The sequence below is a fragment of the Homalodisca vitripennis genome, unplaced genomic scaffold, assembly GCF_021130785.1.
Source record: "Homalodisca vitripennis isolate AUS2020 unplaced genomic scaffold, UT_GWSS_2.1 ScUCBcl_745;HRSCAF=3401, whole genome shotgun sequence".
Classification (NCBI taxonomy): Eukaryota; Metazoa; Arthropoda; class Insecta; order Hemiptera; family Cicadellidae; genus Homalodisca; species Homalodisca vitripennis.
In genome coordinates, this window is record NW_025777377.1 from 286 (window position 1) to 13,354 (window position 13,069).

Below are 13,069 nucleotides of genomic sequence, written 5' to 3' on the forward strand. Positions count from 1 at the left end.
TCAATGTTAACGGATACGTACACTCTGATTGGTCGAATAGTGACCGACCAATCAAGTCAAGCCACCTCCTACCTATATAAGCGTGTGTTAACAGTTCACTCTATATATTCTATCTCCACGCACATGCGCACTGTACACTAGATGACTTTATCACACGATTTCACCTGTTTTAATGTGTTTTAAAACTAAAAAACTGTATTTAACGTGTATCTTGTTGTAATCTAAATCGACCTGTACTTACAACTAGTGGTATTTCGATAAAATATAAATTTTCAAGTGTAACTTTCGGCTCTTATATTGAAGTGTATATAAAACATTACGAATACTATGAATAACGAACGATCAGATCAATTGGGCGATTACCGTATTTGTAAATTTAATGTTTGTTTAAAGATTGTATTTAAACATAACTTAAATAGGTAATTTCAATATAAAACAAGTCGAGAGTTGCTTGTTTTAGCCAACATAATAACAGAATTCCAATGTTTACACAACTAAAAGCGGTAAAATAAGCGAAAATTACAAGTTATGTTTAATCAGAGTTCAACGGTTCTTGGTTAATATTAGAAGTCATGTGTATAAAACATGACAGAAACTATGGTTTTCGATCGAATTGCAATTGACGTATTTTTTTTTTTTTTTTTTTTTTTTTTTTATATTGTAAACTCAATGTTTGTTTAAAATAAATAAATAAATAAACAAACAGATAATTATACAATTTTACAGTGAAATCGGACTATGTTTAAAAAGAAAAAAGGAATTGTAAAATTCCTGGAATAAAAAAAAAAAAATTTTTTTTTTTTTTTGACAAGCACAAAGTCATAAATTGGGTATTTTCGATAGAAAATATAGTCGAGAGCGACTTGAAACAACCAGGTTTACATCGGTTTTACAACTATAAGCGGTAAAATAAGCGAAAACGAAAGAGTTATTGGTGGCCTTTAGAAAGGCCGTTTGTGCGGAGCGGGCTCGCTCGTTGCGGCGCTGGCCTGGCCGGCTTACTTGGAGCTGGTGTACTTGGTCACGGCCTTGGTACCCTCGCTCACGGCGTGCTTGGCCAACTCGCCGGGCAACAGGAGCCTGACGGCGGTCTGGATCTCCCGCGACGTGATGGTCGACCGCTTGTTGTAGTGGGCCAGGCGGGAAGCTTCGGCGGCTATGCGCTCGAATATGTCGTTCACGAAGCTGTTCATGATGGACATGGCCTTGCTGGAGACGCCGGTGTCGGGGTGGACCTGTTTCAGCACCTTGTAGATGTAGATGGCATAACTCTCCTTCCTCCTGCGCTTCTTCTTCTTATCGCCCTTGGTGATGTTCTTCTGGGCCTTGCCGGCCTTCTTGACGGCTTTTCCGCTCGCTTTCGGTGGCATCCTGAGTCGCTGGTTTGTACCGGGAGTATAGGCCAAAATTCTAAAAAAGGCTCTAAGCTGGATATCTGGCGTCGCGCGAGCGCGACCAATAGGGTGGCAGCTCGAACGCGATTGGCCGCGCTCGCGCGACGCCCAAATTCGAGGTAACCCCGAATTTCAGGCCACGGCTTCTATCTGTATCCCCGCAACCGAGTACAGCGCAACATGTCAGGACGAGGCAAAGGCGGTAAAGTGAAGGGAAAGGCAAAGTCCCGCTCGTCCAGGGCCGGTCTTCAGTTCCCGGTCGGCAGGATCCACCGTCTGCTCCGCAAGGGCAACTACGCCGAGCGAGTGGGTGCCGGAGCTCCGGTCTACCTGGCCGCCGTCATGGAGTATCTCGCCGCCGAGGTTCTCGAGTTGGCCGGTAACGCGGCCCGTGACAACAAGAAGACCAGGATCATTCCCCGTCACCTTCAGCTGGCCATCAGGAATGACGAGGAGCTGAACAAGCTCCTGTCCGGTGTCACCATCGCCCAGGGAGGTGTACTGCCAAACATCCAGGCCGTGCTCCTGCCCAAGAAGACCGAGAAGAAGGCCTAAGTCGCCCGCCAGCGCGCGACACAAAGCCGCCCGCCCGGCTCCCACAAACGGCCTTTTTAAAGGCCACCACAATATCACTCGTTTTCACGTTTTACGACTTTAATAATCCTATTTCTCACTCTTGTCGTATATTTCCGACATGTATCTAGTAATTACTATGCTAATTAATAGTAAAACTGTCATTATTACCATCACAAATTACATAAAAATTTAATAATGTACACGAATATATAACACTTTTTGCCAATTGATGTTATCGAATAATAACAGTTTATTCAAATACTAAACAGTGTGCGTCAATTTATATCTATTTATAACTAATTACTGGTCTTCAAAATATATATATATATATTTATTTATTTATATTAATAATTAACACATTTTACTGTACACTTTAGTTAGTTGTTTTCACTCTAATTAACCGTATAAAATAAAATATCACTTCTCTTTATTGTCTATTATACAATCTTAACTTAAATTCACCGTCTTTGTCATTTTAAATTAGTTTTAAACACGAAATCTAAACCTTTTCTCTCTAATTTAGTCGTTTTACAGCATATTTCTGTGGCTAGAAAACCAATCACTTGTACATTGATTTATTATTAAACTTTTTCTTTTATTTTGTTACAGTAATCGTTTACATTATCATCAATTTTATTTGCAAATATCATTTATATTTATATATTAATCCTACTTACTACAGCGAATTCACTGTGTTTACAAATTACAACTGTTTGCTATTGTTCTTTCGGTATTATTATAAAGAGCAGATTGATTTTCTATTCTTTTCCTGTATTACGAACTTCTGTCAACCTCCGACCGCTCGCGATTTTCACTGGAACTATGTTAACAGTTCATTTAACAGTGTAGTATTGTTTATATATTATAGCAGAACACAACAATGATTCAGTTTACAATAATTATTATTTTATATTCAAAGTGTGATATAAATTCCAAATGTCGCATAGAATAGTAATTTGATAGATAAATTTTGTTAATTACAAGCACTGTCAACCCCACATATTGCGATATTCACTGGAATATGTTAACAGTTTACATTTAGTTTGTAGTCATAGTGATTTGCAATTGCAACAAATAAAAATCACTTATTCAGTTATAAATATACTTTATACGTGTATAGTTCAATAATTTTAAAGGTCGTTTAGTAAATTTGAAAAATAGAAGAATCAGCGAATATTCGGTGATTGTAACGAAGTAAATATGTAAATTTGCTGTTATCCACGCTAATTAAATTTAACGTAATTAGTTGTAAACGGATAAAAACGTGGATTAAATATCAGTGATAAACGCGCGCCGCTTGATCTGGGCTTGGAGTTTGCAAGCTCGAGTAAATTTTTTTTCTAAAAGAGCAAGCAGCGCGAAGCGCTGCGCAGCGGGCAAGCATCGCGTGATCTGACCCATTCTGAAAATTTTGTTAAATTCAGAATAAAGTAGGCTATATTGTTTTAAACATGTTTCATTACTAATTTTGTGTTTTTTTTCGTACGGAAATTAATAAACTCGTAAACTTGATCTAATAAACGTAATCCAACTTGTATAAATTAAAATAGAGAATGCGGGGACACACTGGAAAATACCCATTTTAAACTTAAAATACACTGACTTGGATCACATTACAGTGGTATGAATCAAGCAATCGCAATCAGGTTCGCTAGACCGAGCAGATTTACACTTGTTAACAGACAACCTCTCTGGCGCTACAGCTACAGGACTCGGATCTGCAGTATATCCACTAACCTCACATAAATGTCTGTTTTATATGTATTTTCTACGTTATTCCTTTTTATTATCAAATTTACAACATGTCTAGGTATCGACAATTGTAAGTAAACCGTCGTTGACAACTCTATTTCACCGTATTAACTAGAAACCGGGAGAATTATCAATGTTAACGGATACGTACACTCTGATTGGTCGAATAGTGACCGACCAATCAAGTCAAGCCACCTCCTACCTATATAAGCGTGTGTTAACAGTTCACTCTATATATTCTATCTCCACGCACATGCGCACTGTACACTAGATGACTTTATCACACGATTTCACCTGTTTTAATGTGTTTTTAAAACTAAAAAACTGTATTTAACGTGTATCTTGTTGTAATCTAAATCGACCTGTACTTACAACTAGTGGTATTTCGATAAAATATAAATTTTCAAGTGTAACTTTCGGCTCTTATATTGAAGTGTATATAAAACATTACGAATACTATGAATAACGAACGATCAGATCAATTGGGCGATTACCGTATTTGTAAATTTAATGTTTGTTTAAAGATTGTATTTAAACATAACTTAAATAGGTAATTTCAATATAAAACAAGTCGAGAGTTGTTTGTTTTAGCCCCAACATAATAACAGAATTCCAATTGTTTACACAAGAAAAAGCGGTAAAATTAAGCGAAAATTACAAGTTATGTTTAATCAGAGTTCAACGCGGTTCTTTGGTTAATATTAGAAGTCATGTGTATAAAACATGACAGAAACTATGGTTTTTCGATCGAATTGCAATTGACGTATTTTTTTTTTTTTTTTTTTTTTTTTTTTTTATATTGTAAACTCAATGTTTGTTTAAAATAAATAAATAAACAAACAGATAATTATACAATTTTACAGTGAAATCGGACTATGTTTTAAAAAGAAAAAAAAGGAATTGTAAAATTCCTGGAATAAAATATTTATGACAAGCACAAAGTCATAAATTGGGTATTTTATATAGAAAATATAGTCGAGAGCGACTTGTAACAACCATTTTTTACATCGGTTTTACAACTATAAGCGGTAAAATAAGCGAAAAAACGAAAGAGTTTTATTGGTGGCCTTTAGAAAGGCCGTTTGTGCGGAGCGGGCTCGCTCGTTGCGGCGCTGGCCGGCTTACTTGGAGCTGGTGTACTTGGTCACGGCCTTGGTACCCTCGCTCACGGCGTGCTTGGCCAACTCGCCGGGCAACAGGAGCCTGACGGCGGTCTGGATCTCCCGCGACGTGATGGTCGAACCGCTTGTTGTAGTGGGCCAGGCGGGAAGCTTCGGCGGCTATGCGCTCGAATATGTCGTTCAAAACGAAGCTGTTCATGATGGACATGGCCTTGCTGGAGACGCCCGGTGTCGGGGTGGACCTGTTTCAGTACCTTGTAGATGTAATGGCATAACTCTCCTTCCTCCTGGCGCTTCTTCTTCTTATCGCCCTTGGTGATGTTCTTTCCCTGGGCCTTGCCGGCCTTCTTGACGGCTTTTTTCCGCTCGCTTTCGGTGGCATCCTGAGTCGCTGGTGTACCGGGAGTTATAGGCCAAAAATTTCTAAAAAAGGCTCTAAGCTGGATATCTGGCGTCGCGCGAGCGCGACCAATAGGGTGGCAGCTCGAACGCGATTGGCCGCGCTTCGCGCGACGCCCAAATTCCCGATGGTTAACCCCGAATTTTCAGGCCACGGCTTCTATCTGTATCCCCGCAACCGAGTACAGCGCAACATGTCAGGACGAGGCAAAGGCGGTAAAAGTGAAGGGAAAGGCCAAAGTCCACGCCGCCGGTCCAGGCCGGTCTTCAGTTCCCGTCGGCAGGATCCACCGTCTGCTCCGCAAGGGCAACCTAGGGCCGAGCGAGTGGTGCCGGAGCTCCGGTCTACCTGGCCCCGCCGTCATGGAGTATCTCGCCGCCGAGGTTCTCGAGTTGGCCGGTAACGCGGCCCGTGACAACAAGAAGACCAGGATCATGGATCATTCCCCGTCACCTTCAGCTGGCCATCAGGAATGACGAGGAGCTGAACAAGCTCCTGTCCGGTGTCACCATCGCCCAGGGAGGTGTACTGCCCAAACATCCAGGCCGTGCTCCTGCCCAAGAAGACCGAGAAGAAGGCCTAAGTCGCCCGCCAGCGCGCGACACAAAGCCGCCCGCCCGGCTCCCACAAACGGCCTTTTTAAAGGCCACCACAATATCACTCGTTTTCACGTTTTACGACTTTAATAATCCTATTTCTCACTCTTGTCGTATATTTCCGACATGTATCTAGTAATTACTATGCTAATTAATAGTAAAACTGTCATTATTACCATCACAAATTACATAAAAATTTAATAATGTACACGAATATATAACACTTTTTGCGACAATTGATGTTATCGAATAATAACAGTTTATTCAAATACTAAACAGTGTGCGTCAATTTATATCTATTTATAACTAATTACTGGTCTTCAAAATATATATATATTTATTTATATTAATAATTAACACATTTTACTGTACACTTTAGTTAGTTGTTTTCACTCTAATTAACCGTATAAAATAAAATATCACTTCTCTTTATTGTCTATTATACAATCTTAACTTAAATTCACCGTCTTTGTCATTTTAAATTAGTTTTAAACACGAAATCTAAACCTTTTCTCTCTAATTTAGTCGTTTTACAGCATATTTCTGTGGCTAGAAAACCAATCACTTGTACATTGATTTATTATTAAACTTTTTCTTTTATTTTGTTACAGTAATCGTTTACATTATCATCAATTTTATTTGCAAATATCATTTATATTTATATATTAATCCTACTTACTACAGCGAATTCACTGTGTTTACAAATTACAACTGTTTGCTATTGTTCTTTCGGTATTATTATAAAGAGCAGATTGATTTTCTATTCTTTTCCTGTATTACGAACTTCTGTCAACCTCCGACCGCTCGCGATTTTCACTGGAACTATGTTAACAGTTCATTTAACAGTGTAGTATTGTTTATATATTATAGCAGAACACAACAATGATTCAGTTTACAATAATTATTATTTTATATTCAAAGTGTGATATAAATTCCAAATGTCGCATAGAATAGTAATTTGATAGATAAATTTTGTTAATTACAAGCACTGTCAACCCCACATATTGCGATATTCACTGGAATATGTTAACAGTTTACATTTAGTTTGTAGTCATAGTGATTTGCAATTGCAACAAATAAAAATCACTTATTCAGTTATAAATATACTTTATACGTGTATAGTTCAATAATTTTAAAGGTCGTTTAGTAAATTTGAAAAATAGAAGAATCAGCGAATATTCGGTGATTGTAACGAAGTAAATATGTAAATTTGCTGTTATCCACGCTAATTAAATTTAACGTAATTAGTTGTAAACGGATAAAAACGTGGATTAAATATCAGTGATAAACGCGCGCCGCTTGATCTGGGCTTGGAGTTTGCAAGCTCGAGTAAATTTTTTTTCTAAAAGAGCAAGCAGCGCGAAGCGCTGCGCAGTCGGGCAAGCATCGCGTGATCTGACCCATTCCTGACAAATTTTGTTAAATTCAGAATAAAGTAGGCTATCTTGTTTTAAACATGTTTCATTACTATTTACTTTTTTTTTTCGTACGAAATTTAATAAACTCGTAAACTGATCTAATAAACGTAAGCAAACTTGTACAAATTAAAATAGAGGAATGCGGACACACTGAAAATACCCCATTTTTTAAAACTTAAAAAAACACTGACTTGGATCACATTAACACGTGGTATGAATCAAGCAATCGCAATCAGGTTCGCTAGAACGGAGCAGATTTACACTTGTTACCAGACACCTCTCTGGCGCTAACAGCTACCAGGACTCGGATCTGCAGTATATCCTCTCACCTTTCTGTTTTTATATGTATTTTCCCTACGTTATTCCTTCATTATTTTCCAAATTTAAACCTGTCCATTATCGACAATTGGTAAGTTAACCGTCGTTTTGACAACTCTATTTCACCGTATTAACTAGAAACCGGAGAATTATCAATGTTAAACGGATTACGTACACTCTCTGATTGGTCGCGAATAGTGACCGCCCATCCCAGTCAAGCACCTCCTACCTATATAAGCGTGTTAAACGTTCACTCCTATACTATTCTATCTCCACGCACAAGCGCACTGTACACTAATACTTTAGCACACATTTTCACCTTTTTAATTAAATGTGTTTTTTTAAAACGTTAAAACTGTATTTAACGTGTATCCTTTGTGTGTAATCTTTATCGACCTGTAAACTTACAACTAGTGGTATTTCGATAATATAATTATATTTTCAAATGTAAACTTTCGCTCTATATTGATTGTATAAAAACATTACACGAATACTATCAATGGGGCGATTACCGTATTTGTAAATTTAATGTTTGTTTAAAAAGATTGTAATCTTAAACATAACTTAAATAGGTAAATTTCAATAATAACACAAGTCGAGAGTTGTTTTGTTTTTAGCCAACATTATAACAGAATTCCAATGTTTACAACACAACAAAGCGGTAAAATAAGCGAAAATACAAGTTATTTTAATCAGAGATTCAACGGTTCTTGGTTAATATAGAAGTCATGTGTCTAAAACATGACAGAACTATGGTTTTCGATCGGAATTGCAATTGACTAGTTTTTTTTTTTTTTTTTTTTTTTTTTATTTTTTTTTTTATATATATATTGGTAAACTCATGTTTGTTTTAAAATAAATAAATCAACAGATAATTATACAATTTTAACAGTGAAATCGGACTATGTTAAAAAGAAAAATAGGAATTGTAAAAATTCCTGGAATAAAATATTTAGTGACAACACAAAGTCATAAATTGGTATTTTATATTAGAAAAAATAGTCGAGAGCGACTCGTAAACTAAACCATTTTTACATCGTTTCTTAACAATATAAGCGTAAAAATAAGCAGAAAACGAAGATTTTATTGGTGGCCTTTAGAAAAGGCCCGTTTGTGCGGAGCGGGCACGCACGTTGCGCGGCGCTGGCCGCTTACTTGGAGCTGGTGATACTTGGTCCGGCCTTGGTACCCTCGCTCCCATAGCGTGCTGCCACCTCGCCGGCAACAGGAGCCTGAACGGCGGTCTGGATCTCCCGCGACGATGATGGTCGACCGCCTTGTTGTAGTGGGCCATCGGAAGCTTCGGCGGCTATGCGCTCGAATATGGTCGTTTCACAGAAGCTGTTCATGATGGACCCTGCCTTGCTGGAGACGCCGGTGTCGGTGGACTTTTTCACACACCTTGTAGATGTAGATGCATAACTCTCCTTCTCCTGCCTTCTGCAGTCTTGAGATCACTGCCTTGGTGAATTCTTCTGGCCTATGCCGGCCTTCTTGACGGCTTTTTCCCGCTCCTTTCGGTGCATCCTGAGTCGCTGGTGTACCGGGAGTATAGCCAAAAATTCTAAAAAAGCTCTAAGCTGGATATCTGGCGGCGGGGCGCGAGCGGCGACCAATAGGGTGGCAGCTCGATCGCGAGATTGGCCAGCGCTCCGAGCGACGCCCAAATTCGAGGTAACCCGAATTCAGGCCACAGCTGTCTCTCTACCAGATACGCCTGTGCGACGCCACCTCTGCCAACCTGAGATGGCCAGAATATCCCTCCAACGACACTGGATCTCTGAGCCCTGGCTGACCAAGTGGAAAGGATAAAAAGTCAACCGGGACAAGAGCGAAGCTATAAACTTCACCTCCGTACTAGACCGAGGCAACCGATAGACACATCTGACTCTAGGCGGATACAACATTCCAAATGGAAGAACGAAAGACAAGTACCTTGGGTAATCCTGGACATTCCGACCTGACACTGGACACCCCACGTCACGAGAACCTGCAGCCCTAGCAGAAGGCCTTTGCAAGCATCACCCATCGAAGACTCCTCGAAGCTACCGACCAGGACAAATTCCTCCTCTACACGCCCTCACGCGACCAGTGATCACGTACGCGGCCCCTGGCCTGGTAACCACCTCACCTCCAAGACCGCCAGGAGGACAATTGCTCGCGGATCCAAGCGTGGTTCTCCGAAGGCAACTGGTTCCCTGGTTCGTGAGGAACACCGTGATCAGAGAGTCCGCCAACATACCGACCATCATGGTGCTTCGTGGACCGCTTGACAGCCGACCTTCGAAGAGGATGCAGAATCCTCGCCGGGGAACACCTACGGACACTACGGTGCCCCATGAGTCCCCCAACTCGTCCGTCCTACGGACGACTGACGACTACTACCAACACTACACTACTAGACCACTGACAGGCAAGCGAGAGCTGCTAAGGCTATACCGATTAGTCTTTGGGTAAAAGCCAGACAACGGCAGAAGCCCTACTAACGTGGAGGACACCTTCCACAATCGTACAGACTTGGACTTGAGACCACGGCTTCTATCTGTATCCCCGCAAAACCGAGTACAGAGCGCAACATGTCAGGACAGAGGCAAAGCTAAAGTGAAGGGAAGGCAAAGTCCCCGCTCTCCAAGGGCCGGTCTTCAGTTCCCGGGTCGAGCATGAATCCACCGTCTGCCTTCCGCAAGGGCAACTACGCCGACGCGAAGTGGTGCCGGAGCTCCGGTCTACCTGGCCGCCGTCAAGGAGTTATCTCGCCGCCGAGTCTCGAGTTGGCCGTAACCGCGGCCCGTGACAACAAGAAGACCAGGATCATTCCCCGCACCTTCAGCTGGCCATCAGGAATGACGAGGAGCTGAACAAGCTCCTGTCCGGTGTCACCATCGCCCAGGGAGGTGTACTGCCAAACATCCAGGCCGTGCTCCTGCCCAAGAAGACCGAGAAGAAGGCCTAAGTCGCCCGCCAGCGCGCGACACAAAGCCGCCCGGCTCCCACAAACGGCCTTTTTAAAGGCCACCACAATATCACTCGTTTTCACAGTTTACGACTTTAATAATCCTATTTCTCACTCTTGTCGTATATTTCCGACATGTATCTAGTAATTACTATGCTAATTAATAGTAAAACTGTCATTATTACCATCACAAATTACATAAAAATTTAATAATGTACACGAATATATAACACTTTTTGCGACAATTGATGTTATCGAATAATAACAGTTTATTCAAATACTAAACAGTGTGCGTCAATTTATATCTATTTATAACTAATTACTGGTCTTCAAAATATATATATATTTATTTATATTAATAATTAACACATTTTACTGTACACTTTAGTTAGTTGTTTTCACTCTAATTAACCGTATAAAATAAAATATCACTTCTCTTTATTGTCTATTATACAATCTTAACTTAAATTCACCGTCTTTGTCATTTTAAATTAGTTTTAAACACGAAATCTAAACCTTTTCTCTCTAATTTAGTCGTTTTACAGCATATTTCTGTGGCTAGAAAACCAATCACTTGTACATTGATTTATTATTAAACTTTTTCTTTTATTTTGTTACAGTAATCGTTTACATTATCATCAATTTTATTTGCAAATATCATTTATATTTATATATTAATCCTACTTACTACAGCGAATTCACTGTGTTTACAAATTACAACTGTTTGCTATTGTTCTTTCGGTATTATTATAAAGAGCAGATTGATTTTCTATTCTTTTCCTGTATTACGAACTTCTGTCAACCTCCGACCGCTCGCGATTTTCACTGGAACTATGTTAACAGTTCATTTAACAGTGTAGTATTGTTTATATATTATAGCAGAACACAACAATGATTCAGTTTACAATAATTATTTTATATTCAAAGTGTGATATAAATTCCAAATGTCGCATAGAATAGTAATTTGATAGATAAATTTTGTTAATTACAAGCACTGTCAACCCCACATATTGCGATATTCACTGGAATATGTTAACAGTTTACATTTAGTTTGTAGTCATAGTGATTTGCAAGCAACAAATAAAAATCACTTATTCAGTTATAAATATACTTTATACGTGTATAGTTCAATAATTTTAAAGGTCGTTTAGTAAATTTGAAAAATAGAAGAATCAGCGAATATTCGGTGATTGTAACGAAGTAAATATGTAAATTTGCTGTTATCCACGCTAATTAAATTTAACGTAATTAGTTGTAAACGGATAAAAACGTGGATTAAATATCAGTGATAAACGCGCGCCGCTTGATCTGGGCTTGGAGTTTGCAAGCTCGAGTAAATTTTTTTTCTAAAAGAGCAAGCAGCGCGAAGCGCTGCGCAGCGGGCAAGCATCGCGTGATCTGACCCATTCTGAAAATTTTGTTAAATTCAGAATAGTAGGCTATATTGTTTTAAACATGTTTCATTACTAATTTGTGTGTTTTTTTTCGTACGGAAATTAATAAACTCGTAAACTTAATCTAATAAACGTAATCTAACTTATATAAATTAAAATAGAGAATGCGGGGACACACTGGAAAATACCCATTTTAAACTTAAAATACACTGACTTGGATCACATTACAGTGGTATGAATCAAGCAATCGCAATCAGGTTCGCTAGACCGAGCAGATTTACACTTGTTAACAGACAACTCTCTGGCGCTACAGCTACAGGACTCGGATCTGCAGTATATCCACTCACCTGTCTGTTTTATATGTATTTTCTACGTTATTCCTTATTATTTTCAAATTTACAACCTGTCCAGGTATCGACAATTGTAAGTAAACCGTCGTTGACAACTCTATTTCACCGTATTAACTAGAAACCGGGAGAATTATCAATGTTAACGGATACGTACACTCTGATTGGTCGAATAGTGACCGACCAATCAAGTCAAGCCACCTCCTACCTATATAAGCGTGTGTTAACAGTTCACTCTATATATTCTATCTCCACGCACATGCGCACTGTACACTAGATGACTTTATCACACGATTTCACCTGTTTAAATACCGTTTTAAAACTAAAAAACTGTATTTAACGTGTATCTTGTTGTAATCTAAATCGACCTGTACTTACAACTAGTGGTATTTCGATAAAATATAAATTTTCAAGAGTAACTTTCGGCTCTTATATTGAAGTGTATAAAACATTACGAATACTATGAATAACGAACGATCAGATCAATTGGGCGATTACCGTATTTGTAAATTTAATGTTTGTTTAAAGATTGTATTTAAACATAACTTAAATAGGTAATTTCAATATAAAACAAGTCGAGAGTTGTTTGTTTTAGCCAACATAATAACAGAATTCCAATGTTTACACAATAAAAGCGGTAAAATAAGCGAAAATTACAAGTTATGTTTAATCAGAGTTCAACGGTTCTTGGTTAATATTAGAAGTCATGTGTATAAAACATGACAGAAACTATGGTTTTCGATCGAATTGCAATTGACGTATTTTTTTTTTTTTTTTTTTTTTTATATTGTAAACTCAAT

At 38.8% G+C, this 13,069-nt stretch overlaps 2 protein-coding genes and 2 pseudogenes across 2 annotated transcripts; 2 read left to right on the forward strand and 2 right to left on the reverse strand.

Annotated features, from left to right (window-relative positions):
* Nucleotides 1-990: 990 nt before the first annotated feature.
* On the reverse strand, nucleotides 991-1,407 carry LOC124371320 (histone H2B). Its single transcript, XM_046829650.1, has one exon. The coding sequence runs from the start codon at nucleotides 1,368-1,370 to the stop codon at nucleotides 999-1,001; it is 372 nt and encodes a 123-aa protein (XP_046685606.1). The 5' UTR covers nucleotides 1,371-1,407; the 3' UTR covers nucleotides 991-998.
* A 127-nt stretch (nucleotides 1,408-1,534) lies between these two features.
* Nucleotides 1,535-2,016, forward strand: LOC124371319 (histone H2A). The gene has a single exon (XM_046829649.1). The coding sequence runs from the start codon at nucleotides 1,575-1,577 to the stop codon at nucleotides 1,947-1,949; it is 375 nt and encodes a 124-aa protein (XP_046685605.1). The 5' UTR covers nucleotides 1,535-1,574; the 3' UTR covers nucleotides 1,950-2,016.
* Nucleotides 2,017-4,781: 2,765 nt separating this feature from the next.
* LOC124371304 lies at nucleotides 4,782-5,225 on the reverse strand (annotated as a pseudogene).
* A 145-nt stretch (nucleotides 5,226-5,370) lies between these two features.
* LOC124371303 lies at nucleotides 5,371-10,558 on the forward strand (annotated as a pseudogene).
* Nucleotides 10,559-13,069: the final 2,511 nt, after the last annotated feature.